Source organism: Sciurus carolinensis, chromosome 9 (genome assembly GCF_902686445.1).
Source record: "Sciurus carolinensis chromosome 9, mSciCar1.2, whole genome shotgun sequence".
Lineage (NCBI taxonomy): Eukaryota > Metazoa > Chordata > Mammalia > Rodentia > Sciuridae > Sciurus > Sciurus carolinensis.
The window spans coordinates 62,917,985-62,945,256 of NC_062221.1; the positions used below are offsets into that span (position 1 = coordinate 62,917,985).

At 41.7% G+C, this 27,272-nt stretch overlaps 1 protein-coding gene across 1 annotated transcript in view; it reads right to left on the reverse strand.

Moving 5' to 3' along the window:
• Atp13a5 (ATPase 13A5) overlaps nucleotides 1-27,272 on the reverse strand; it is a 108,247-nt gene that overhangs the window by 33,254 nt on the left and 47,721 nt on the right. Inside the window, exons 11-22 of the mRNA XM_047564223.1 lie at nucleotides 25,511-25,668; nucleotides 23,326-23,514; nucleotides 19,638-19,699; nucleotides 17,526-17,676; nucleotides 15,021-15,107; nucleotides 14,237-14,393; nucleotides 11,751-11,868; nucleotides 6,916-7,040; nucleotides 6,030-6,190; nucleotides 4,045-4,170; nucleotides 2,874-2,953; nucleotides 270-312 (exon numbers count right to left, since the gene is read on the reverse strand). Of these exons, the coding sequence (XP_047420179.1) occupies nucleotides 270-312; nucleotides 2,874-2,953; nucleotides 4,045-4,170; nucleotides 6,030-6,190; nucleotides 6,916-7,040; nucleotides 11,751-11,868; nucleotides 14,237-14,393; nucleotides 15,021-15,107; nucleotides 17,526-17,676; nucleotides 19,638-19,699; nucleotides 23,326-23,514; nucleotides 25,511-25,668 (1,457 nt within the window). The remainder of the gene's footprint in view (nucleotides 1-269; nucleotides 313-2,873; nucleotides 2,954-4,044; nucleotides 4,171-6,029; nucleotides 6,191-6,915; nucleotides 7,041-11,750; nucleotides 11,869-14,236; nucleotides 14,394-15,020; nucleotides 15,108-17,525; nucleotides 17,677-19,637; nucleotides 19,700-23,325; nucleotides 23,515-25,510; nucleotides 25,669-27,272) is intronic.

A 27,272-nucleotide genomic window follows, 5' to 3' on the forward strand; every position in this document is an offset into this window, starting at 1 on the left:
GACAACAGGAAAGATTTAAACCAACTAATTCCTGCAAAGTCCCTTTTGGGTCTGAAATATGGATCCAGGTAGCATTCCCTTGTTTTTATCATTCCAAGAGTTGCCAGTAAACAGCTAAAGGGACTTCTCTCCACTTCCAACCTGATCATTCACAGCAAAATGACCAGGTGGCTGCTGTGGAAAGATGAGGAGACCACCCCAGGGGACCTCGGGCCCTCTAAAGGGACATTGAGGAGCTATCTACATGGGCAGAAGTAATCCGTACTTACTCCACAGTCGTTGGCTCCGTCTCCACACATGCCCACATAGTAACTGCAAGGAAAAGAATGCGAGAAATCAATTGCTCAACACTGCACTCAAATCACTTCCATCATAACTAACTCACAGGTGAGGTGTATGCGCATGAATGCACGTGCGCGCCTGCACCTCTGTGCGCATGCGTGCCTCATCCTAAACACTTGTAGAAGCAGAATGAAGGAAAATGACTCAGAGAGACACGGTCCCAGAGGGAAAGGACATTCAAACTGTTTCACTCAATCACATAGAAATGGTTGTGATAGCACCAAGGACCTTGGCAAAGACAGTAATCACACACTTCAGAAGTCCTGTTTGATTTTACTCACCAAAGTCAAGCTTAGGTGTGCACAGTCAAGCTTATGGCACTTTCTGCACAACCTAATACAGAGGTCACGGCCTCAACTGGCTGTGTTTGATTATTGCTGAGAGTTTAAGAGTTCAGACGCCAGGATGAGAAACATTTGGGATATAGTTTCACAAATACAACTAGAGACACGTGCACATATTCTTGATGCATCTCAGTGAGACAATAAGCTTTCCATCTATGACAGTTTGATATGCAAACAGGATATAAATAGAAAAGCAGAAATTAAAGCTGCTGCCAGGGAAAAGGAATCTCTGATACAAGACACAGTCTATCCTCTATTATCAGGAAATAATGCATTATAGATAATGATTAATGGCAATGCTACATGAGATACAGTGGCATTTTCCCACAAATTGATAAAACTGTAAACATCAATAAGGGGAAAAAGTGAAGTTCCCTTATAATATTCTTATTATTAGTCGGAACATAAAATGACCCTTTTAATATGTGTCAAAAATGGTCAACTGTACACAAATTCATAATTCATAAGGTTCGACCTACTATTAGGCGGTTAGAAGAAAATCACCCTATAAACACTTGCATGTGTGTGACAAGACTGTCCAGAACTGGCTTCCTTTCTTCAGGCTGAAAGTGTGTTCAGTCTTAAACGTCATCCAGTGTTCCCTGAATTCAGAAGGAGAATCCAGACAGCCTTGTGCACATACATGGCCAGTGACAGAAGCACAGAGGACAGGGAAATTGAGAGGACAGCTTATTCCAGGACAGCATAGGCCTCCCTGAGTGGATTGTTTTAGGGGAGCATAGCTTTTCAGGGTTTGAATTTAAGTTGACAACATTTCTCAGGCATTTGAGGCAGAGAAAATTACTTTCTTCAGCCAACATCATGGAATGGTCAAGGCAGTGATTTAGTCATTTTAGACGCTGGTTGGTTATCCATCCTGAAAGCCCCATGGGAGTTAATAAGCAGTGTTAGCGACTTCCCTATGGATGTGTAGCAGTCAGATTCAGTGGTAAAGACAGTCTCCTGGTTTCACTAAGAACTTATCAGCAATTATTTAAAGTTTCACTACTCTCTGTTCCTTTTTGCTTTTTAAGATTTAGAGGCCAAAGACAAACACTCCCAGCAAGTAGTAGGTGGATCTGGTCTCAGCAAGAACCATTTTGCTCTGATGTGACTTGGTCATGCTGTTTTTATACCAGGATTGAACCCAGGGGTGAGGGGGGCACTTAATCTCTGAGCTACACACCAGCACTTTTTATATTTTATTTGGGGACAGGGCCTCACTAAGTTGTTTAGGGCCTTGCTAAGTTGCTGAGACTGACTTTTAACTTACAACCCTCCTGCCTCAGCCTCCAGAACCACTGGGATTACAGAAATGAGTCACCATGCCCAGCTCATCCGTGTTTTTGAGGGAGATATGGAAAGATCTGTCTTTGACTTTGGACTCTATATCTAATCCCTGCCAGGTGCCATTTTTCTTTTTACCATGAGGACTGGAAGTTCACACATCTTCTAAAGGACCTAAAAATTTCAGGTGGTAACTCACATGCTGTCACATCCTGGGCTATACAAAATCCTCGTTACTTCCTTTCGCCACATCTCAGCAGAAGATCTTCCTCTAACACACTTTATGGGCCACAAAATGAATGCTGTTGGAGGTAGGCAGCCTCTTCGGTGGCTCTCAATGTTCCCCATACCCTGACACACTGCTGTGAAAGCTACTCCCTTGAGTGTGGGCTGGACCTACTGATTTGCTTCTAATAAGGAGAAGGCAGCAAAAGTGACAGGAGGTCATATCTGAAATTAAGATATGAGAATCAGCAACATCCCTTCTCTCTCTGGTTCTTCTTACTTGCTCACTCTTATGGAGGCTAGCTACTACATTATGAGCTTTCTTATGAGTGGCTCATATGTCACAGACCTGAGAGTAGCTTTTCCCAACAGTCAGTGAAAAACTAAGGCTCTTAGTCCAACTGCCCACAAGGCAGTGAATCCATCCAACAACATGTGAGAGAAACTGGTGGCAGATCTCTCTCTAATGAAGCATTGAGACAACTGCAATCCTGACCAACACCTGATTACATTCTTGTGAGAGACCCCGAACCAGAGACTTAGCCAAGCCAAACTGAACTCCTCACTCACAGAAAGGTAAAATAATAAGTGGTGTTATTCTAAGCTAAGGATTAGGGAAATTTGTTACGCAGCAATAGGTAACAAATACATTCTCCTTTCACGCGCACCACCTACTTTAATTTCTGAAATTCTTCAACAAGGCTTGATTTCTGCCCAGGAGACATTCTTGCAAAAATGGTTCCATTCACCAGAATCTAAAGAAAAAAATAACCATTGCAAATAAGATTAGGAAGAAAATTATAAAAATAGAAGTCCTGAAAAATCCTTCCTGGTCACAGATTTAATATAGCATTGGGAGGCATGTCATTAGAGCTAATGTCAGAAAAGGGAATCAAGGAATTTAGTGCTTTAACATTGAACTTTCACTTGAGTCCTCCATCACAACTATATTACTTTTTTCCAGACCATTTTTCCAAGAGGAGATGACCTCTAATTAATAATAATAACTAAGAAGCAGCAGAGCCTAGAAATAAAAATGCTCAAGGAAATGAGCTCTTTTTACTACACACTGTCTCCAGAGTTGCAGGACAGGCAGCAAAAAAAGCAGTAGACCAGAAGCTAGAAACAAAGTTCTGTTCTCAGCTTGGTTCCGATGAACTGTGCAAACCCCGGCTAAGGGACTTAACCTCTCTGAGTCCAAGCTTCCTATGTCTACAAGAAAGAACCAGACTAGGAGCTTTCTAGACACCTTTGGGATCTAGATTCTACCATCCTTGACTGGTGAGGTGACAGAAGTTTTAAGACACTGCTAACAGATGGTTGCTGCCTTAAGCATGTGCTCCATTTATCTCCTCCACATTGACAGCACAACCCTGCACAGCACTATTTTAAAATAGGACACATAGAGGACAAGATAACAAATGATTTTGAAAATAAACTGTGGGTCCTTTGTTTCCTCCTGCTGTAATTTAAGAATCAAGACAGGAAGGGGAATAAAGCTCAGTCTGACAGGGGTTGGTGGCTTTTAGAGGAGAGGCTCGGTTTCCAACAGGCATTGTGTTTGACACTGTTTGGAAATTCTCCAAGGTGGGGAGAGGAGGAGGGATGGAGGCTGAGATGGAACTGGCCACAGAGACGAGAGGAGACACGAGAACTCGAACTCTGGAGAGGAGGCTGTGTTCAAGTGCAGGACCTGGAAACTTCTGCAAGGGCAGTTCCTTTGAGGCTGCTTATTCCCTAACTCTGTGACAACATCAGCAGTCATCACTCTCATTACCCTCTTTCCCCCGTTTTACCCTTCTAATTTGAAGAGCAAAACAAAACACTTCATGTCTCCAGTACTTACTTTTGGAAGCAAGCTGTTGAAATGCTGAAATATCACTTGGTATGATTTCCCACTCATTGCAAAATGGTAACTGCTCCCTGTTTCCCCATCAGACCCGGAACTGCTTCCAATATTAACACAGGCTTCCTAAAATCAAAAGGGCATCATTTCTACATTGGTGCTTGAGGAATGTCTCTGCTTTCCTGGGTTTTGTGGAAGAAACTGTGAGGGTCAGCAAATGCAGGATGTGCAATTTGCCCATGGAACTTTGATCCAAGGAGAGAAGACACTCAAAATGTCCCCTCCCCAAATCATATGCACCTATGTGCTCTGACAACATGGTGCTCTGGACGCTTTCCTGAGAGAGAAAACTCATGACATCCGACTCCTGAGGAAATCATTCCAAGGTACCAGTTAGTAATTAGAAGGAAGAACACTCCATCCCTCTCCTCCTCAGGCAACCTTGAACGTCCTAAGATCTCTTACTGTTCATTTGTTCAAGTTCTTCAGTGTAAAGTACACAGAATCTTTTTAGGTGCCCAATTCCTTTCAGCACCTGACCTCTGTTGTGATCCTACCAAATCAGGCGACCCCTTTCCTGGCGGTGCCCGCACCCTCTTTTCTTCCCACATCCCATTGCACCAGCACTTCCACTTCTCCAAAGCCCCTTCCTCCCCTCTCCCACCTGTCAGTACCCCGCTCCGGCAGTGTTCTAGCCCACAGCTCCCGGCTGGGGAGGAAGCAGCGGATGCCTCTCTGCTCGTCATGTCAAAAGCTGAAAATGGTTTTTCATGCAACATTTCTCAGAGGGCCTTGCATTTATGTAGGACTCTGAATTCAAATAGCATAGGAGATGACAACATTTTATACATTAGAGAAATTCATGTCAGGGAAAGCTTTGTTATTGGAGACAAGGTAAAGATAACTCTCCTCCTCGACCGCCCATTGCAAAACAACTAACAAAAGACATGCTCTGAAGCAATCCACACGGGACAAGAACAGGAATCCCTCTGCTTCTACTAGAAAAGATGGGAGAGGAAGAGTGGTGGAGAGGGCCTGGGGGGAGGAGGAAGGCTGCCTGTGATGTCACTTCCCCCACTGGTGACCAAAACTTTAGTAAAGGTATTAAAACTTCAGTAAAGGTGTTAAACTCATGAATGAGCTTGTTAAAAATAGTGAAGGTCCTGAACTCGGACATGGGCAACATGCACTGAGCCAAACTAACCCACTTCTTCCCAGGGACAGAGTCGCTCTGTACAGTTGTGCAGTTTGTATACTACACAAAGGCCCACTCTATACCTTACAACCTAAAAGGCTGGAGCAAGGGAGCATTTCTGTAATTCATCAACTGGAGGGCCATCTCTTTGCAGTCACACAAAAGCATAGGTGTGCCCTTTAGAGATGGAGTGTCAGGCCAAGGCTCATTCTCATCACAGGAAGAGCTATTCTATTGCAAATGCACAGGAAGTTTGCTATCTACAGAAATTCAACACCTGTCAACTCCATGTCACAGGCACAATCTAAATGGCATGTATCTGTGAAATCAAACAGGCCTGGCTCCAGTTTCTGCTCTGCAACTTACCAGTTTGTGCCTTGACTAGCTTACCTTTCTCTGCTTGTTTTCTCATTTGTAAAATAAATAGTTTTCCCAAATGCATAGGGTTAGTGTGAGGATCAATGGGAAATACGGGCATAAATCAGTAAGTAGTTCTCAGCCACGACTGCACATTGGAATCTCCAGGAAAGAGGACTGATGTAGGCTCCCACCCCAGGGATTCTGATTTAATTGGTGCAGCCTGCATCAGGAAACTTGAAAACTCCCCCAGGTGACTGTGATGTGCAGCCAGGACTCAGATGTGCTGCTGGAAAGGCTTTGCCAACTGTAACAGTCTGGCCAGATGTGAGGGATCGTTACTGTGATTACTTCTAGAGCTGAGGAGGTTGTGCAGGGTCAGGCCATCCTTCACCAGCCTGTGCCCAGGGAAGGGGCGTCAAACATCACTCACTTTCTTCCCAGGTCCCATCTCTTGGTTCTCAACCAGCTGCCAGGTCACAGAAGCAGGAATATGCTCTTCTGGTTCACTGGCTTCAACAATGATCACCTGGCTGCTTGGAGAAATCATTTCAGAATTCTTTGCAACAGTAATAGCTGTTTGAAGATTGTCACCTAAAAGACAAAAGAAACTTGGCTGGTTTTAAGTTCAAACCTCCTACCGGCAACCAGAATTGAGTTCTTCCTCCTTCACTTTACTTTGGGGGGCATTTATTGCTTCATGAATTATCTTCCTTTCCCAAGACTCTCTGCCCCTAGTGGGCAAGCCCTGGGTTCACATCTCCTTTCAGCTGCCTGGCTTTGGATCCTGAAGACGTGTTTAAGCACTTTATGACTGACGAAGCCTCAGGTGACATACAGTGTGTAGTGGTGAACATAATATGATTCCAGTCTGATGGCACAAAGCCATTCTCAGGATCTGGATCCCACATAGCCATAGAAAACACAGGGCCAGGCCATGCATGAGGCATTCTCCAAGCCTGGCCCTTCTGCCCCGGGCACTGTCAACCAGAGCTCACACCCTTTACACAGAGGTCTCGCTGGGATTCTTGCTGACAGCATATCTGTTCTCATTTGAAACATTTGCTGTGAGCCTCTTAGCACTGTGCAGATCCTGGGAAGGGGGAGTGGACTTTAGACAGAATGAGATATGGTCCCTGCCTCTACAACTCCTGGTCCTGCTGGGGATCTACACAGGTAACAACTGGATGGCAGGGGAGAAGACTCAACAGCAGAACATATTTGTTTCTGCTACAGTCACAGAAACTCACTCAGCCCACACACCTTTTTCTTATGCCTAGGATACAATCAACTTGTCAGGCCTTCAGAAACCAACATACCCGTAATCATCACAGTCCTGATGCGGGCCTCGCTCAGCTCCTTTAAGACTGGTTTGGTTTCCTTTTTCAAGCGATTCTCCATTATGAGAAGTCCCAGAAGTGTTAACTCTGACTCCACTTTCTCCCTTTGGATTCAGGGGAAAAATCAATATTAAAGTGGAGCTATGTAGACTCAGCAGTTGAATTTTATTTCTTTTCTTTAAAATCTCTGTTTTATTAATGTAATATATGCACATGTTAAAAATAATGAAAAAAGAACTCAAGAGTTTATGATTTAAACCAGCAGTTCCTGCCCCCACAACCTCACCTCTTTTCCCATTTCCAGAGGCAACCACTTATAAATCTTTTAGCTGCTTCCGGTTTTTAACTCCAGTTTTTTTTCGAAACAATGTTCTTATCTTCCAACCCCTCTGTTAGTTTTTTAAAATTAGGTGAAGGGTATATATTTTTCAATTCTCATCTTACTCTTTTCTTTTGAAAAGAGAATTAAAATCAAAATTTTAATTTACTCAGCATTTATCAGGTGCATTCTGCATACAAGACACCACAGTAACTGCTGAATATGTGGTCATTCTTTTTAGCCTGCACCTGTTACCACTGGTAACTAAAAGGGCATCAGCCAGGGTTTGGGATTTTGAGGATTCGAAATGGGAGACTTGTGTCTAAGTGGGTTACAAGTTATGTAGGACCTCTCCTCTGAAATGGAATGAATCTTGGGTATTTTCTTAAAAAGTAAATTTGGGGTCAAGGACTCTTTCTTGACCCTTCATTGTTCAGTTTTTCTGGGTAGAGTAAGGGTAGGCTTGCAGGAAGAGAGGAGAGACGAGGAGGAAGGGAGACCTAAGGATCCAATCTGTCTGCATACTGTCAGTTACTCCCTGGGTTCAGCCCCTGGTTCCAGCGTGGTGCAGTGAAGTCTGGGTCTCTCTGGGGCTCTACGGGATGAGCCAGCTTTGCTCTTGCCATCTCTCTCTCTGGCTCTGCTGTACTACCCTGTCAATGCAGCTAGCACCACCCACCCACTTCGAATCTTACAGGTGACCTAGCTCACCTGCAGTAATCACTTCTCTCTTTGACACTGTTCCTTCATTCAAACTTGGATGGGAACACAGTGGAGAAATTTCTCTGGAATTGAGTAGAGATTCCTCCATCATCTGTTAAAAACATCCACCTACTAAATAACTACTTTGTTTCAAATATTTTATTAGGGACTTTGGTATACTCAGATAATCAGATATCAATTCTGTTTCAGTGATCTCAGAAAATACTATAAAAGAAAATCTACCTAACATGAAATTTGTTAAATTAACCTTAAATATTTCTTTAGTATAAATTGTATTAATATTTTTATGTTGACTGATACCAAAATCTTCTCATCAATTTATTGGTTTTTTTTTTTTTTGTTAGATTCATAACGAATTTTGTTTTTAACAACATTACTGAGGTAATTGTCATATAAAAGCTGCACATATTTAATGTTTACAATCTGATGGGTTTAAGTAATATGTATACACTTCTGCAATCATTACCATAATCAAAACAATAAACATATCCACCACCTCCAAATGTTTCCTCCTGCTCCCATTTTTTGTTTTGTTTTACTCTGTAATAAAAACACTTAAGATCATCCTCCTAACAAAATTTTAAAGAGTACAGGATGGTATTGTTAATTATAGGCACTATGTAGTATAGTAGATCTCTAGAACTTATTCATCTTGCAAAATTAAAAGTTTATATCCACTAAGCAACTGCCACTCCCTTCTTCCCTAGTCCTTGGTAATCATTATTTCACTATTTCTAAGAGTCTGATAGCTATAGATACATCATGTAAGTGGGAATGAGCAGTATTTGTCTTTCTGCGACTGGTTTATTTCACTTAGCATGATGTACACCCCCCAGGTCACATGGCATGAGAGTTTTTTATTTTTTTATTTTTTTTTTGTACCATGGATCGAACTCAGGGGTGCTCAACCACTGAGCCACATCCCCAGTCCTTTAATATTATTATTATTATTTTTTATTTTGAGACAGGACAGGGTCTTGCTAAGTTGCTTTGGGCCCAAGCCTTCTTTTTTAAATCTGAATAATATTCCATTGTATGTATGTACCACATTTTCTTTATTCATCCACTCATGGACATTTAGGCTATTTCCATATTGTGGCTGTCACACACACACACACACACAAATGCTGCAAAGAACTTGGGAATGCAGAGATCCCTTTGAGATCCTGATGTCAATTCTTCTGGACATACACCTAGAAGTGGGATTGTGGCATTGCTGGATCATATGGTCCTTCTACTTTCCCCTGTTTGAGGAAACCCATGCTGTTTTGCACAGCAGTTGCCCCTGTGTTGCATTCCCACTAACAGCTTATATAGGTTCCCATTTCTCTGTAACCTAACCAACACCTAAAAAACATCTTTTTGTTTTGTTTTTTTTAACAGTCATGAGGTTTCGACATGCACTTCACTGATAATTAGTGAAGTTTAGAGCCTTTTCATATACCTGTTGGTCATTCGTAAGTCTTATTTGAAGAAAAGTCTGCTCAGATGCTCTGATCAGTTTTGAATTGGGTTACTATTTTGTTATTGAGTTGTGCTCCTTATACATTTGTGGTATTAATTTCTTATCAGATACATGGCTTGCAAATATTTTCTCCCATCCTGTAGTTTCTCTTTCACTCTCTTGATTGTTTCCTTTGCTGTGCAAAAGCATTTTAGTTTAATATCCACAAGCAAAAGAATGGAATTAAAACTTCATCTTAGACCACATACAAAAACCAACTGGAAATGAATCAAAGACTAGAACATAAGACCAAAATGGAAGCTCCTCGAGGGAAACATAGGGGAGAGTTTTCTTGATATTGGTCTGGGCGATGATTTCTTGGCTGCCATGCACAAAGCACAGGCAACAAAAGCAGAGATAGACACGTGCTCTCTGTTTTATAGCTCCTGCCCTCATCCACAGCATCAGGCATGTCTGCCTCTTCTCTGCATTTCCACCAGGGCTGCTATGTCAGTCAATGCCTTTGCAACCACTGGTCCTGTTCCCTGCAATGCTGGCCTCTGGGTATCTGCATGTCTTGCCCTCATATTTTACCCAGATCTCCGTTCAAATGCTGCTCCTCAGAGGGCCTCCCTCATTTCCCCCTATAAAAGGGCACCCTCTGTCTTCTGAAAAGCCCTCCTAGCCTGCTTAGATTTCCTCCTTAAGGGCATTTAAAAATTGCCAATGAGACAATAGTTTATTGATTTATTTTATTATCTTTCCCCCCCAATTAGTATATAAAGTTCTTAAGGGCAAGGACTTTATTTTATTTACTTCTGAATGAATCCTCAGTTCCTGGAGGATCTAACACATAGTAAAGGTCAATAGAGATCTGCTGAATCAATGAAGAGGCAAACCTCAGCAAAGTCTTTTTTGTGCTTTTTAGTTTCAGATAATATTTTTTTCAAATTATCTCAAGAAACTCACTTCCCCTTTCATGACTCTAATCTTTTAGAAGTGTTTGATTTTGCTAATTGAAAAACCTTGCTAAATTTAATTTGATCCTAGTAAAAATCAAAACCTTATCCACTTACCCCTTTCTGAAGATAGTAACTAAATGCTAAGAACTCTATAGGCTCCTGATATTCCCTAGGAAACCTGTGACGGTTGGAAATCTAGAACATTCTATTATTTTGTTGTATTCATAACAATGTCTATTTTGCTAGTGACTCTTAAATAGGAACACAGCTGCATCTGTATGTGGCAGCTGGGCAATGGCTACATCCACCACTAGCTATGTAAATCTTGTCATCACATATGACCTTAATATTTGTTATTCAAATTTGTGTTTGAAAAATTGTTATGGCCATTTATGATTGCTCAAGAATAGCAAACACCTGTAATGCTAAATCTGAGGATGTCAGTCATATATTTCAAAATGAACTTCATGATTGTATTTCAAGGATAAAAATGTCATGACTGAAATGCTTCTTAGAAATCATCAATCCTACAATTTCAGATGGGGAACAGGCACAGAGTAAGAAAAGGGCAATGAGTGCTGATTATCTTAGACTTAGGCTGCGAGTAATAATATTAAATCAAGAACACCAGTATCTGACATGAAGGGGCAAGTTATATATAAATAAGGTTCTCTTTATCAGCAACATAAATCAAATATCTCCAACAGAAGTAATAAATAGTGTATCAGCTATTCAATTTTCCACAGTATTTTTCTACTCCTTTGTCATAGATAATTTAAAAACAACTTTTTAAAGCTGAAGAATATTGGAAGAAACAATAGTGTATAGATTACCATCTAATGAGGACAATTTATCCCCTTAATGTAATTAAGAATATTGAATTTTATTTCTTACAAAGAATTCAATTTGTACTCATTACCTTCCCACTTCTGAGGGAGGTATAGTATTGAGCCCTGAAAAAAACAAAACAAAAAATTGAGTCTAAAGGATTCTGGGAATCTTTCAAATTTTTGACTGTCTCCTTCTCTCAGTCCCACTATATGTGGGACACCCAAGTAGGTTGTTCCCATAGTGCTCAGAGGTGGGAGCAGAGCCGAGACTAAGGTGATGCAGGGCAGGGATAACAAATGCTGTTTGGGAGTCAGAAATCCCATCCTTGTTCTCCCACCAACCAACATTGTGACCTAAATAAATCTTCCCCAGTCTCACCTACAATTGCTCATCCCCAAATCAGAGGACCAGATGAGTTCAGTTGTTCATCTCCAAGAGCCTTTCTGGTGATGTGAGCTGTCCATCCATCCATCTCCAGGGCTCATTCACCTCATGCACAGGGAGCCTGCCCTAGTCCTGATTTCTGACTCCTTACCTTGCTAAACGCTCCACATCTGAGAACTTCCCCAACTTCAGAGCTTTGTGGGCAAGGGCAATGACACGGAAGCCTTGCACTGTGTAATTCCTCAGCTCCTGTGGGAAATTCTTGGGTACTGTTAGAAGAAAAGGAAGAAGTAAATATAAGATCACATTGGCTGCTTAGATTCTGAGCAAGTGTGTGGTCACTGTGCCTGGTTTTAATTTTCATCTCAGAAAACTGTTTTAATAGAAAACTTTTGGCTTCAGTCAAAAGTCAGGAACAAGCTTATCAGTGTGTTCTTATTATTATGGTGGAAATAAATGTCAAAGATGTGCTGGTCATAAACTGAGCTAAGACTGATTGTTTGTGAGCCCCCAAATTCACATGTAGTCTCACCCCAAACGTGACTGCATTTGGAGGTGCAGTCTTTGGGATGTCATTGAGTCATGAAGGTGGAGCCCTCATGAATAGAATGATGACATATAAGAGGTGATCTCTCTTGTTGCCCTGTGAGGATTCAGCAAGAAGCCTGCCATCTGCAAATCAGAATGGCAGCCCTCACCAGAAACCCAACTGGCCACCATCATAATCTTGAATGTTCTGGCTTCCAGAATGGTGAGAAATAAATCTCCACTGTTTATGCTGCCTAATCTATGGTGTTCTGTTGTACCAGCCCAAGCTGGTTCAGACAAACTGGTGTCAGTTTTGACTGGGTTCGGCAAGGACAGACCTCAGCACTATGTCTACCTGGATGAAATAAGAGAAACAGCTGATATCTAGAACAAGGGTTGATGAACTATGGTACATAGGGCAATGAACCACTGCTTGGTTTGTCAAAAAGTTTTATTGGCACATGGATATGCCCATTGGTTTACTTATTGTCTGTGTCTGTTTTGGGGCTACAGTGGCAGGGTTGAGTAGGAACACAGGTACTGTGTGACCAGCAAGGACTAAAATATGCACCATCTGGCTCTTTACAGAAAAGTTTGCCGACCCCTCCTTTAGATGACAGATGACATCATGCCAACATTTTTGTGTTTGGGTAGGGTGACTACGCTATGAATACATGACAAACTCTTCATGGTTTATAATGAGCCGTGTGAGTGTCATGGGAAAGCAATACACACAATGGGAGTGTGGTAGCTTAGGTGGAAAAACAACTGGATTCTAGTTTCCACTCCACCCAGGCTAGCTTCCTGACCCTGGCCACGTTGCCTGCCTTCTGCACTTCAGTTCCTCATCCATAAAATGAGAGGGCTGCAGATCCCTCTATCCCCATTTATCTCAGAATTTCTAGAATAGTTCTAGAATATTCCTGGAGGTGGGGATCTACTTTCAAAAAAGCTCCTAACTCTCCTTTTCTTGAAGCGGGAGGGGTGTTGTTCACTGAAGATGGTATTCGCCTGTGGGAAAGATCAGGAATTTGGACAACAGAAAGAACTGGAAGGGCTGCCACAAGGATAAGAAGTGGCAGGTGATAGGTCAACCCTTCTGGTAGGACAAGGGCAATAGATACCAGCAGAATGCCCAGAAGATGCTCATTGTATTGGTGTGACTGAAAAGACAAAACAAAGCTGAGGATATGACAGTTAATGGGAGCGATGAGGAAGTTCAAAGGTAGAAAAGAAAGGGGCACTTCTCAGGTTAAAAAAAGACTTTTCTTTATTTCTCCAAATAGAGAAGCTAGAACCATCATTTGCAAAATCTTGAGTTCCGTGCATAAATTGATGGCTATCAGCAATCAGAAGGAGAAAATAAATGAAAATCAGGGGGAAAAAAAAGACCAATTTTATCCAAATTAACTCATTTGAATGCAACAATACTCTTATAAACCTGGCTGTGGCTTAGAAAGTACATGTTTGTAAGACTGAGAAATAATACAAATCCTCTCAAAGTCTGGTCCAGAATGATAAAATTGTTATAAAAATGATCAATTATCTTGCTCTAATGTCATCTAATTTACTTTAATCAGTTTTTATAAAAGATTTATCTTTCCTATGTTCTCCTTCCATTGATTTGTCTGAGCCCTCAATAGTGGAAACACTCCCCTTTCCCAGATGTGACAGAGACCCGTTTGCAGAACCAGACTAGTGTCCACACCTCACTCTTTGGTTCCCTCTAAATACTTCTCATTCTCACCCTCTCTGGTTCTCTGACCCTAGGGACTCCCCCTTCTGACTCATGATGCTTTGCCCTATGTCTCCTTCCCTGGTACCTCATTGTGGTTGTGCTTTTCTGGTTGGACTATGGCAGGTTCTGTATTCTCGGCCTATTATCCCCCCTACATTATGGAATCTTCTAGGCCCACTTTCTACCCATCCAAAGACCAACCTATTTCACATTCATTGATTGTGGAGCTTTATGTGTGTGTGTGTGTGTGTGTGTGTGTGTGTGTGTGTGTGTTTTGTTTTGTTTTGTTGTTGTTTTTTTAGGGCTGGCATTTGTTTTTGTGTTTAGCCTTTTAAATGACTTCACCTCTTGAAAGAGGAAAGTGTCAGTACCTGTTTCGGGTCTGCAGAACCTGGCCACCATCTCTGGGGCACCCTTCATGTAGACACGGAAGTGATCCTCCCCGGCCAGCTGAGCAATCACAGACATCCTCTGCAGGCTTGATGAAAAGGGAAACTGGCGCAAGATGGCAATGGCTTCTACAGGGCTCTGCAAGGGCATCCACAGAAGGGGGCTTAGAAAGACTGCCATTGCTATTTCCCAGAGGCACACCAACAAAATGGCTTCCTCCTCCATGAGCCTTGCCATGCCCTGAAGTAGTGTATTTGTCACAACATTGACACTTCCCTGGCTCCATCTAAGGTGACTTCCTCGAAAAGTTGTCTGGTCTGCAAGTCCCTCTCCTTGAGCGTCTGGAGAAATCCTAATCACCTTCCAGCTGAGCTCACTCCCTCCATGATGCTTCCCTCTCCCAGAAACAGCATGCGCTCCCGTCTCTGGACTCCTGTGTCTCAGCCTTCTGCTTTTGTTGGAGTAGTTGGCACACTGTATCACACTTATTTGCACCTGTATTGATTTTCTACCAGTCTTTGCGCTCCTCCAACATAAGCCCAGCATGTCTTGTTTAGAATTCTAGCACACTGTTCTGGCATTCCTAGGTAGCCAGCGAGTGAGTGCTGAACAAACTAATGGATGGATTCATGACTGAAAGAACCACCAAACCAACTGTGGGATTTGTTAAGCTTAAAAACGGGAACATAAAAATATGTGAAAGTCTGAGGAGTTTCACTAGTCTTAAGGGAAAAGAGCTATAGGATTTAAAGAAGCAAATCATACCCGACTGGCTTCCGGTCCAGGTTTTATTATTGTGTTTGAGTCTGACATGCCAAATTTGTAGGAGTTCACATCGCAATCTTCCATTTTCTATTGTAAAATGAAAACACTTATGAGATTCCTTGGAGAAAAATAATAAGAAAGAAATATCTCCCATTTGAATAACACTTGAATCTTTTCAAAGTCCTTCTCATGTATTTTCTCTTCCAGGACAATTATCTTAATACTGTCATTGTCAAATTTCTATTGTGTTGATTTTATATTTAAGAACTTTTTGTAAAATATCAAAAAGCCAGAAATATGGTGAATACATTTTAAGTTGTAATTGATGAGGAAAATGCTAGCTGCAGGTCAAGAACTCTTCCTAAATGCTTATGTCTAGGAATTGGAGGAGAGATTAAGTGGAGATATAGTCTCCAATATTGTGGAGCACAATAACTCTTAAATGGGTTAGAATTGTGTCCCAAGATAAACATGAGACTATTTCTTTATACTAATTTATAACCTGATTTATTTAACTAGGGAGTTAGCCAAGTAGGAATCACATCTGAAAATGGTTTGTATACTTTGGATGCTACAATGGTAGCAATCCATACCATTAAGAAACCAATATTAAAATATGGGAAAGGCAATTAGATATAAAGAGCAGGGGAGAGAAAATAGGAGATAGTATCTCATCTCCACTCTGTCACGTAATTGTTTAATCTCAGGAACATCACTTAATATCTCAGATCTCAATTTCTTCTGAAAACTATTCTTACATTCCTTTTAAAGCTAAAATTCTTAAGAATCTATAAGGAGTCCCCCCTTAAGTTTAGTGGAAGCTCCTAACTAACAAACTCCAATTTTGATATTTAACTCAGCTCCTTTCAACTTAGCTTTAAGCTCAATGAATAATCTTGCATATTTATGCTTTATTTAGGGAGAATACTACTGTTCTGACAGTTCCTACAGAGATAATACTCGAGATTTATGTTTCTGAAAGGACCTCTACTTGTATGTCACTTGTAAGTAGACTGACCCTCCTCTGATGGGGAAGGGGACATTACTAGGACCAGGATCAAAGTCACATGTAGTAGTCACTCTGGGAAACGCATCATTGTTCCAGTGATACTGGTAAGGACATTGTTTTATGCTAAGTACACAGGTTCTTCTCCATTATGATCCAGGAAACTGCTTATTGTCTTGTCTTCATGCCCAAAATTTCTCCACAGAACACATGGTTTTTTACTAACTTCAGAAACTTCCCTCTCTACTAGGTTTCCTTTTCCATTCATTTGGCCAGTAGGAAGCTAAAATGTTCCTACCACACATCTTTCTATTAGCCTCTTCACAAGGTGTATTTCTTGCCCCTATAAACATTTGTCTCCATTTTTTACAACTTTAAATGCTTTCCTGTATTTTATATATCAATGTAAGTGGCTTTAGAGTACTTTTTTGGAGAGCAGCAGAATGTAATTAATTAGCTAGCTAATTCACGAACACCCTCCACTTGTTTGGCACTTGGTAGTGCTCAAAGCTCCTCAGCGCTCATCATGTCGTTTCTCACCACGTCTGTGAACAAGACATTGTTATCCCAAACTCACAGATGAGGGGACAGACTCAGAGTCTTGATTCTGGATTTGCGATCACATGGCAGAGAGGGACAGAGCACAGAGTTCTTCCCACTGTGTCATGGCAGCCCCCCTAGATGGACTCACAGCTTTCAGTTGTCATTTCCACTTAGCTCAGAAATTGGAGCCAGTTGGAATGAGGATCCTTCGGGATGGTGTGGACAATACAGTAGCTACCCGCCACTATAACTGGTTAAAATTTTATTTTTTCTTTCTTTTCTATTTTTGGTACCAGAGATTGAACCTAGGGGCACTTACCCACTAAGCCACATCCCCAGCCCTTTTTATATCTTATTTTGACACAAGGCCTCACAAAGTCCTTAGGACCTCACTAAGTTGTTGAGATTGGTCTCAAACTTGCTATCCTCCTGCTCGACCACCTTAGTCACCAGGATTATAAGAATATGCCACCGTGCCTGGCTGCTGTTTAAATTTAAAGTAACTAAAATCATCAATTCGATTCTTCAGTTGCCTTATTACATTCAAGTGATAGCCACAGAAGGCCAAGCTTTAGAGAACTATCTTTCCAAGTGTGTTTGGAGAACATTTGAACCATGCTATGGCCAGTCAAGAAGGTTTTGGGGCCATATAGCTTTAGTAAATGTTGCATATCATGTCCTCTCTTGAATATTCACATTGCAACTATCATATATCAAAGAAATCCTGAAGAAAAAAAATCTATTTAACTTTACAAAGATAGCAGTTCCCAAATTTATTTGGTTATGGAACCCTATTTCACATTACACTCCTTAACAGAGTTCTTTGAAGCAGAGGCTGGAAAATTCTGGTAGGATCAGAGCAGAATTCATTTTAACCACAGTTGGAAAGGCTTCAGGACTCCCACTAAGGATCTCTTTATGTTGTCCTCATTTGATTAAATAAACCACGACCTTACCCAGGCAGTGCTTTCAAACATTTTGAGGTCCAGAGGGTCTCCCTGGATGGTCCCATCAAGAAGGATCAAAGAGTGGCAGCTGGCCATGGCTGCACACAGAGGGCCCCATGGCAATGCCTTGCCTGAGGCAAAGCTGTGAACTTTCTGAAAACTGGTAGAGAAGATAATAAGTTAAAGTCTTGAATAAAATCATTTTGCACACTCTGCCCCTGAAAGTTTGCTACGGTAGAAAACCAGTCACCTGTCCCTTATGCTCCAAAGCCCTTCAGTGGCTCCCCCTGCTCTACAGTTCAGACTCTTTAGCCTGGTAATCGAGGTCCTGTGGGCCCCAGTTTTACCTCACCTCACAGCTGCTACTCCTACTGATGTCCTTTATGTCCTGGATCCTAGGCCCAGACTCAACGTCTTGCTATTTCTATACTTGTCCAGGGACTATGTTGCCTTCAATCTCCTCTTCATCTGGTTTCTTCAGTTTTAAGTCAGAGTGCTCTGTCTGGAGAGTGGTCTTTGCACAACCTTTCTCTGAGTTGGATATGAATTTCCTTCTCAACAGAGATTACCACTGAAGTAAAACTTCAGAGGGCTTAGTACAATCACAGGGATTTTTGTGACATTACTTGCAGGCATCTGACATAATGGCTGTACTCTGGGAAGGCACGTGAGCAGGCAAGTCTGAGCTACACCTGCAAACCCTGTGGATCTGGCTCCCAAAACCACATACCCTAAGCCATAAGGTCCCAGGTTCATGAGGTAGCAGGATAGGGAAGGAGCCTGACTGGTGGTGTCAGGCAAGTAAAAACATGCCTTAGCTCTGGAGTGTTTCTTGCTACTCAGCCCTTCCAAATGTGCTGTGCTTTCCTGAAAACCCCACTCTATACATCCTGCCTCTAAAGCCTGTTTTCCTCTTTGACTATAGAATGCCTTGGCTTCCCTTCCTCTCCTCTTACCTCAGAGCTAAATCGTGATTGGGTCTAGTTGTTTCTACTTCCTTAAAAACTTCAGAGTGCTAGGGGCGTGGGAAGGAGATGGAAGGATGGAAACAGCACACATTCCATCCCTTTCACTGTTCTGGCCATTGGAGGCCCTGTCTGTCTAAACGAAGGCTGGCTGGGACACTGAACAGTCAGGAGCAGAAACACATGAGTAGAGTTAAAGGCCAGGTGTCTTCTAAAAAGTCACACCACCTGTCTGCTATTATCTTGTGCCTGCTATGTACCTGCCCCAATACCATCTTGGAGAGCACCTATGGGACTTCACTAACTGACAGTTGCCTCAGCCACAGTTTGAAACCAGAATTGGATAATCAGAGTCAAGAGCCATTACCACTCAGATTGAGAAGGCAATTCTTAGCCCTACAGGGATAGAGCCAGGAAATTAGGGATACTCTCTGTGGAGGTCCCTCCCTCCCCTCTCCAGTTCTGTTCTGGGGTAGGTGTCTTTGTGATTATTTTCTAGTCTCCCTAGAGCTAGTTTTTAGCCCATGTTTGTAAAATTTCTAGCTATACATCCTCCAAAACTTACCTCAGGTGCCATCTCTTTCCAGTGGCTTTCATTGATCCTATAAATTTCAAAATGAATTTCTACATTCACCCACCATATTATTATATTACTCAAGACTGTGTGTCATACCAAGCAATCTTTACTGCTTCTTTTCTATTCTGATTTCCTTCCTTAATAGTAACAATTTTCTTGCCTGTGTTGTATATTGGGGGTGAGTATCTTTGTACCTTTTAATCCCACTTGTCTGTGAACTCCATTAGGGAGGAGATGGAGTCTTCTTTTCTGTCCTCACTACACCTACCTGCACCAGAAAGACTTTGAATCAAGCATGATTTTGATTTCATTCTGCTCATCTGTTTTGTTCATTCTGTTCCTTAATCATCCACTTATTCTATTCTATTTTTCATGTGGAGTGTGAAGGTTTACTTTCCAGGTCAGGTTCAGACTTTAGGACTCATTCAATTAAACAAGTAAGAAAAATGGGGAGCTGACTCCAGCCCATTACTATATATGTATTTGATGTGATTCTCATCCCTTAATACTGGAAGGATGGATTTGAGTACCACCAAGGCAAGTCCACCATCACATTTCAGCTTCATTTAAGGGACCTACCAGTTGTTGGCAGTAGGGACAGTCCCCCAGAGGTCCAGTCCATCTTCTGTAAGAGTCCCTGTCTGAAGAAAAATTAAAATTGGTGTTAGTGTAAGATTTAAAGCTTTTAATTATGATGTGATTTAAAGGAATCCTGAACTTCTAAGAAATTATCATAGATACAGTTGTCCAAATCTTTTGTGTCAAATTTTAAATATGGTGACATAATAGTCCTCAAGACCATGTTGATGATCAGGTGATTCTAGTTACTATGATGATAAAATACAAGTGCTTTGTTTTGGTTTTGTTTGTTGTTGTGTCTACTGCTATGGCTATAGGAGAAACTCAGTAAGTGAGAATCCAACAAGAACCAGTCTGAATTTGACTCTTCAGTTGGCACCTGCTGTCTTTCCAAAGCAGAGCTCAGGATTTCTTTTTTCTTTCTTTCCAAGACTGTTTGGTTCACAATTTGCCATCTGGTTCACAGTCATTTTCTAAAAATATGGGTGACAGTGACTGTCCAGATTGATAATGAAATGTTGGTAAAGGGCTTTGAAACTACAGAGAGCAACTAAGTGCTAATAATAGATATTAATTAATGCCCATGAATGGGTTTTATGTTAGAACAAGAGGGAAATGTTCAGGAGATATGATTTGCAGTACTATGGGAAAGTATTTGTGAGATAATATAACAGAGAAAGCAAAATGGAACCGAGTTGTGTCACGGCACTTAATTTTCTCGTTGTTTCCCAGTCATTCATTAATTGCAGACCCTGGTGTCTTGCTGCGTTCAGCTAACACCGTCAGGCCTGCTTAACACCCAGAGAGAGTGCAGTCCCCCACAGCTTCTCTGGCACTGCCAAGGCAGAGCAGACATTTCCAAGCACTGCAGAACATCCTGTTTCAGCACTGACTCCTGGCCTCTAACATGAGGTTCTTAAAGTCGTCTCTGTATAAGACGCTGAATTTTGTAGTCCCTATCAAAGGATAACTTTTATCATTAGAGCACATCACATTAACATAATGGTTTACTGGGAAGTGCTTATGATGCTTTTCATTCTTAAACTGAGCAGAAGGGCAGAGATAGGTTAAAGGTGAAATGAGCAGCCTAAGGGGATAGTGGCCCATGGGTGGGAGAGGCAGAACCAGAAGCACCCCTTCTGGAGTCTTCTACCACTAGAAATTCTCAGGGCATGGGGAAAGACAAAGCCCATTCTGGGTTTTCAAATTAAAGAATTAGAAATATTTGTTTCATTAATTCATTTGGCGTTCACAAAGAAAGAGCTAACTTGATTGAGTTATTCCTTGAACAAAAACAACTTTTCAAGACTAGTTACTTGCTTCATTTCCCTTCTGCATTTTATAAAGGCCCCAACCTGAGCATTTATTTTCCAAATCCTCTTGGGTTGTTTGATTTCAAAGAGTTAGCAAGTTAATTCAAACTGAAATGTTTTCCTGATGACTAGATTATGTTTTTAAACATTAATATTTTGAACATGAAAACAGAGAGAATGCTGAAGCAAGACTAAAATGAGACTGTACTACTTCTCTATGTGAAAATGACCCTTTCACAATAAACTTACAATAAATAGAAAATTCAATTATATTTGAACTCTAAAGGTAATAAGGTAGGAAAAACAAAAAAGTAAAAAAAACTCTTAGCATGAATATAAGCCCAGGCTTGAGCTGAATTGAACAAAAAGAAAGAGAACTTATCTTAAAGAACCTCTAACAAACCAATATAAAATAGAAATATGTATGGAGACATATATACACAGAGGCCTAATGATAGGTATCTTCTAAGTTATAATAACACTGGAAATTGTAAAGTTTTTTATTCCAACATCACATTGATAGAGTTTTATAATGTGGAAGTTGGAAAAAAATCTTGGAGATAATTCTAGTTCAATCTTTCTATCTCAAAAAGGCCATGCAGAAACTTAGAATCCAATCCAGGATTAGATTTCTCATTTTGCCAATTCCCAGTGGGGAGGTCTTTGCACTGTAACATGCTGTCATGCCGTATGGAATTTGGCCAAGTAAGCCCGGGAGCAGCCCCTCAGACAGACTAGCAGATGACAGGAAGATGCAGAGGAAGAAGTTTTATAAAGGAAGGAGAATGAACAGCCTTTGGGAAAAACTGCTCTTTGAAACAAGTGAATATATAATGTGCACATTTTATAAATAGCCCTCCTATATCCTAGACACTAGTGAGGCTGTTGGGTAAGTAATGGGAATCCCTATCAGAAAACATCCAAGAAGTTATTATCTGTCCCCAAATCCAAAATGAAGCTGCTGCTAAATTAACCCTAAGGATTTGACTGTTGGCAGTTGAGGACATTTTTTGTCAAATGAAACACAATGAGAGAGAGAACTAAAATAATCTAAGAGCTATGCCACTTTCAGCAGGGACCAACAGGGTCAGGTCTCCTCCTGGGGCTTTTCCAGTTTATCGTCAACTCTCCATTTTTGCTCTCACTGTCTAGCACTGCAAATGATCTCTTTTTTTCAGTTATTCACAGGTGGCCTCTTCCTCTGTCCTATCTCTCTTCATCTCTTCTCACCAATTCCTTCAGATAAATAAAGTGCCTATAAAAATGTCACTCACCTTTTTAAAAAAAATGACAAGGACTTCCTTCCAGACCAGGCCCTGCTCCTCAGCTTGCCATGTCAGCCCCCAGTGTCATTTCCTCCAATAGCCCATTGTCCTCTCTCTGTCCCCACATGTTCCTGCTTCCCACACACTTACGTTCTGAACAGCTCACCTCTGAGGCTGGACCCACTTCATCATGCATGACATTTTGCTCTGAACTTCTTTAAGCACAAATCACACAACATAAAGGTTGTGTACACGCTGTGAGCATCTCAGGACCTAGGTATATCTCTCTTTAATGGGACTCTCCACCAGCACCGTGGACAGCATTGGTTCTCTGCCAGTGTGGGTTAACTAAACATGGCCAAAGCCTTGATCAATTATCTAAACGCAAATGAACTAAAGACAGGGATGGGCGAATCCCCGCCCAAGGGCACCACAGCAGCTAAGCTGTCCTGGCCAAGCTGAGGGCAGGATCTGAACAGCAGGCAGCTGGTGCTGAAGTTCCTCAGGTCTCCAGAGGAGAGAAAGTCTAGGGACCTGCCCTTGGCAGCAGTGCTCCCATCTGGCACGTACTCCCCCTCTGTCGCCTTTCCTCCCCTAAGCACAGAGACCACCTGTTCTAGCCTGGAGCCCTGATCCCTAAGGACCACAAGAGAGGAGTGGCAGGAATGTAGAGACATGGGCCACTGTCCACACCCTTTCTTCCCTTACGAAAAGCAGAGGAGGAAAAGGAATTGTTACTTGAGGTCTAGACAAAGCACTTCCTCACATTTTTGCCTGAAAAAGTCCATCAGGAAAGTTATCCGAGTAAAAGATTAAACACACACATATACAAGCACACACACACATACACACACACACAAACAAAGGTGCAAAAAACACTAAATTTCACAGGGAAAATTTTTCATGATGTGGTGACTGAACTGCAACCTTTGGAATCAGTGAAGTAGCAGCCAGGAGGTGATCTCACACTAGCTCACTGTGTGGCCTCCTCTGGCCTCAGTATTCTCGCCTATAAAATGGGAACACTTGAAGAACATTCCCCCCAGGCTCTCTCCAGCTCTGCTATGCCTCAGAACCATCACCCTTCAACCTGGAAAGTTTGGATCTTACTTTGTCAAAACACACAAGGTTTATTTGCCCACACATGTTGATTCGCTGTGGAGAGATGCAGAAGATTTTCTTTTTCTTCAGCCTCTTCTGGGCATACACGATGCCTATGGTCAGGGCAGCTGGCAGCACGGGAGGGACAGTCACTGTGAGGAGGATTAGGGCCATGGTCGCAGTGTCTCTCGGGGAGACCTGGGGAAGAGAAAGATATCCACACAGTCAGCCCAGCGCTGCAGGCCAGCACCTTCCTGACAGCTGCCTCCAGAAACACCACAGGAGCCCTGCAGACTTGACGCAGAACATTCCTACAGTCAGTTCTCTTGGGGCTGAGTGTTCTTTGACTATCCCTAAAAAATGAACACATCTCACACTGTAGAACAAAGGAGAACATTAATCCTTGTTCCAAGCCTCGGGTTTTTCTACTTAACATAACCTGTACCCAGGCCACCCAGCCCTCCTCTGCTCCTCGGACCTCCATGCCGCCTTGGGCTCCCCGGACACCAGGGCTAGTCTTAGGGTGCATTTCAGCAGCAGCATGGCTGTTGGCCCAGCACAGGAGCTGATACAGAGGAGGTGCCCAGTAGAGATTGGTGAAGGAGCGGTGACTTGGAAAAAACCAGGACCAGGGCTCTGCCAAGATCCAGGCATATGTTATTAGCTATAGGGAAGCGGTATTAAAATGAGCTGGCTATCACTGTGCAGGCACTGTGTTAGGTTAGGCTCGTTATTTAATTCTTCTCACAATGACTGCTTTCTATAGCTATAAACACAGTAGTTTTGACCCTGAGAACTCCACTTGCTTAATCCTGAGCAACCGGACACAGCCTATACCAGGGGCCAGGTTCAGACCCATAAAAAGACAAGCTCTGGGGTTCTGTTTGCTGCTCTGGAGGTACCGGATGTTGAGTTCTGCCTGGGAAACCCTCCTTCCCAGTGTGTACCAGGGCTCTGATTTTCCTTTTCTGCTCAACATTCTTTTTCCTAGATGAAACTGGCACACTACCTCACGTTCTAGACCCAGCGGCCTTGATGTTCTGCCTAGTTCTACCCAGGCTACCTTCAGGTAGTAATGAAGTGGCCTCTCCTACCGTCCGTTGCCCCAGAAATGTTCCCTGGAGGCTTATTTCCAATTGAAATGTCTATTCAGAGGTTAAGTTTGAGCATAAACATTGCCTGGAAACTCTAGTTCCATCTTTGCCTACCAATATCATTCTCTGGCCCTCACCCCACTCCACAGACATGCAGGATTCACTGATGCCACTAGTTTGGGCACTATAATGAGGTAATTCAAGCCAAGTTTCAGTTTGGATGCTTTATTTACATCTTCTTCCCTGTCCGCCCACACTCTTGTGATCTCAGAAGGTCTATGTTGAGATTGCATGGTAATCAACAGAATCAGACTCTCAGGACCAGAAAGAACCCTGGGGTCCTAAGTGACAACCACACCCTCCTGACCACATCTATGAAGAGAGGCATCCAAATGAAACCTGATACCCTGGAGCTTAAAGGGATCCTAGGAGTTATCAGTTCCATAAAAGTAACTATTTCCTTTCATTTAAGAGCCCAAGCAGAAAAACGTAAGCAAGTGTTGGGGATTACCTGGGACACTTTCAAATATTTCAGGAAAAAGTTCAAGATCCTTTTCAATCAGATCTGCTCCTACCTTGCTAGATTTCTCTCTTAATTGATGGTTGGTTCCAGAAGACCATGTGCATCCTTTTTGTTTTGCTCACTTAAATTAGTCTGAACTGATTGACAAAATCTCCCCCATTTTATCAGACTTGAGAAACATGTACTTCCTCTAAGGCTCTTTGGGCTTGGATATCACACATGTCACACTGGGAGTGACCCCTTGGCAACTTTTCATAGCTGCACTATCCAATATGATTGGATGGCCACTAATCACATATGGCTATTTAACTTAAATTGATTGAAATGAAATAAAATTGAGAACTCATTTCCTTACTTACATTAGTTACCTTTTAATTGCTCCATAAGCACAGGTGGCTTCTGTGCTCCCATATTGGACAGTATAAATACAGAGTATTTCTACCATCCGAGAAAGCTCTTTTGGAAAGAGCCAATTTACAAAATGATGGGATCAGGAAGCAACCTTACCTAACCTTCTTGAGTTAGGCCAAGCTCTTAAAAAATATGCTACTGAAAAACCTTACCCCCGCATACTTACTTCATGGTACATATATACTCCTAGGGCATAGAAAAAACCTACAACCCCAAGACAAGCCAGGAACACGATGAACTTGAAGGCATCACTGTATAGTTTGAAGTTCAGAGGCCGGGGGTAGAGGATGGATCTCACCAAATCCCCTTTTGCTGTATTGTAACCTACATGGAGACAATCACAGGTGGAATAAGGCTCTTTAATACAGTTTCTAAGTCAGAGGTAGTTGAGTCATTGGAACTTGGAATGAACACAGCATCGCTCTGACCTAACACTGTATTTGCTTTCTTTGATGTTACAAGTCACCAGAGCAGTCAGTGGCATTCACTTAGGCCTGTTCCATTTCTATTGCTCTGGGAATCCATGTTTCCATGCTCCTACAGTGCAGTTCCCCATTTCCCATGAGGGTTGACGAGAAATCGGACTAAGGAACTGAAGAATGTGTTGACCAAGGAAAATGAGATGCTAAGAGAAGATACTTTAAAGCAGACATGTGTTGAAAATAGATGTTCAAAAAAATTGAAAATTGGGAGAAAAGGAAAGTGCAAGTAATTTCCTACTATTATATATATATATATATATATATATATATATATACACATAAACTAATTCATATCGTACATAGGTATGTATATGCCTCTGATCATATTATTCTTGTATTACAAACTTTCCCACTTTATTAGAACAAAATTTAATTTTCCATGCATGGATTTGAGGTCACCTTCATTTGATCTATTCCTACCTTGCTGGACTGATCCCAACTACTGATTTTAGAAGACATCTTGTTTATTTCTTTGTATTTTGTAAACATAAATTAGCCTATTTTAATAGCTCTGATATGGTTAACTAAACCCTCCCCATCCTACTGGGCTTTGTTAAAATGCCAACTCATCAAATAAGTGTTTCTAGAATTCTACTCTCATACTTCGTACCAAGAATAATATATCTCACCCTTTGGGGTCCCTGAAACACTTGGTCATATGACAGCCAGCATCACCGCATGTTTTAGTTTGTTATATGTCAAACTGTCTCCTACAACAGAGTATCATAATCCTTTAGGGAAAGGTGCATCTCACAAATTATTTCTCTAGCCCTCAGTGCAAAGCACACGGTAAATATCCATTAATATCTGAACTAGTGGCTAAAATGATTGACTACTATATATTCTAGAGAAGAATCAGTATTCTAAGTACAAAATGTGCCTTATTTCCACTGCTAGATGGATACTAGGTCTCCTTAAACATGACTTGGCTGCCTTTGGAGAATAGGTATAGACTTCTCTCTTACTTGCTCTGTAAGAATTTTACAGTACTCAGGAGGTTTCCAGGGTCTTTAACCATTAGTTTCTGTTTAGATAGCAGGCTGAAGATGCTGTAAAACCCACTAGCTTGTTTTAATAGAAAACATGAAGTCATATTCTAATTAAAAAAAAAAAAAACCAGTACAGCTAGGACAATTGAATAACATATCAAATTAAAGCATAGTGTTATCAAAGTGAAAGGTATGTTTTGTGTCCATGAATATGTAGGGTGGCAGAAACACAGACCAGGGTTAAGGACCAGGAGCTGGGACCAGGTTATGAAAAGCTTGGTTGTGAATGTCATGTGGAAGTTTGAGGTTCATATGGCTAGCCATACAAAGTTTTAGGTCTGATATGCCTGGACTCCAGACTATGTGTTTGAAATGTGATTTTTGGGTTCAAGCTCAGAGAATGACTGGGGCAAAAGTTGAATGGGAAGAGTCAAGACTAGTTCTCTTATAATAGATT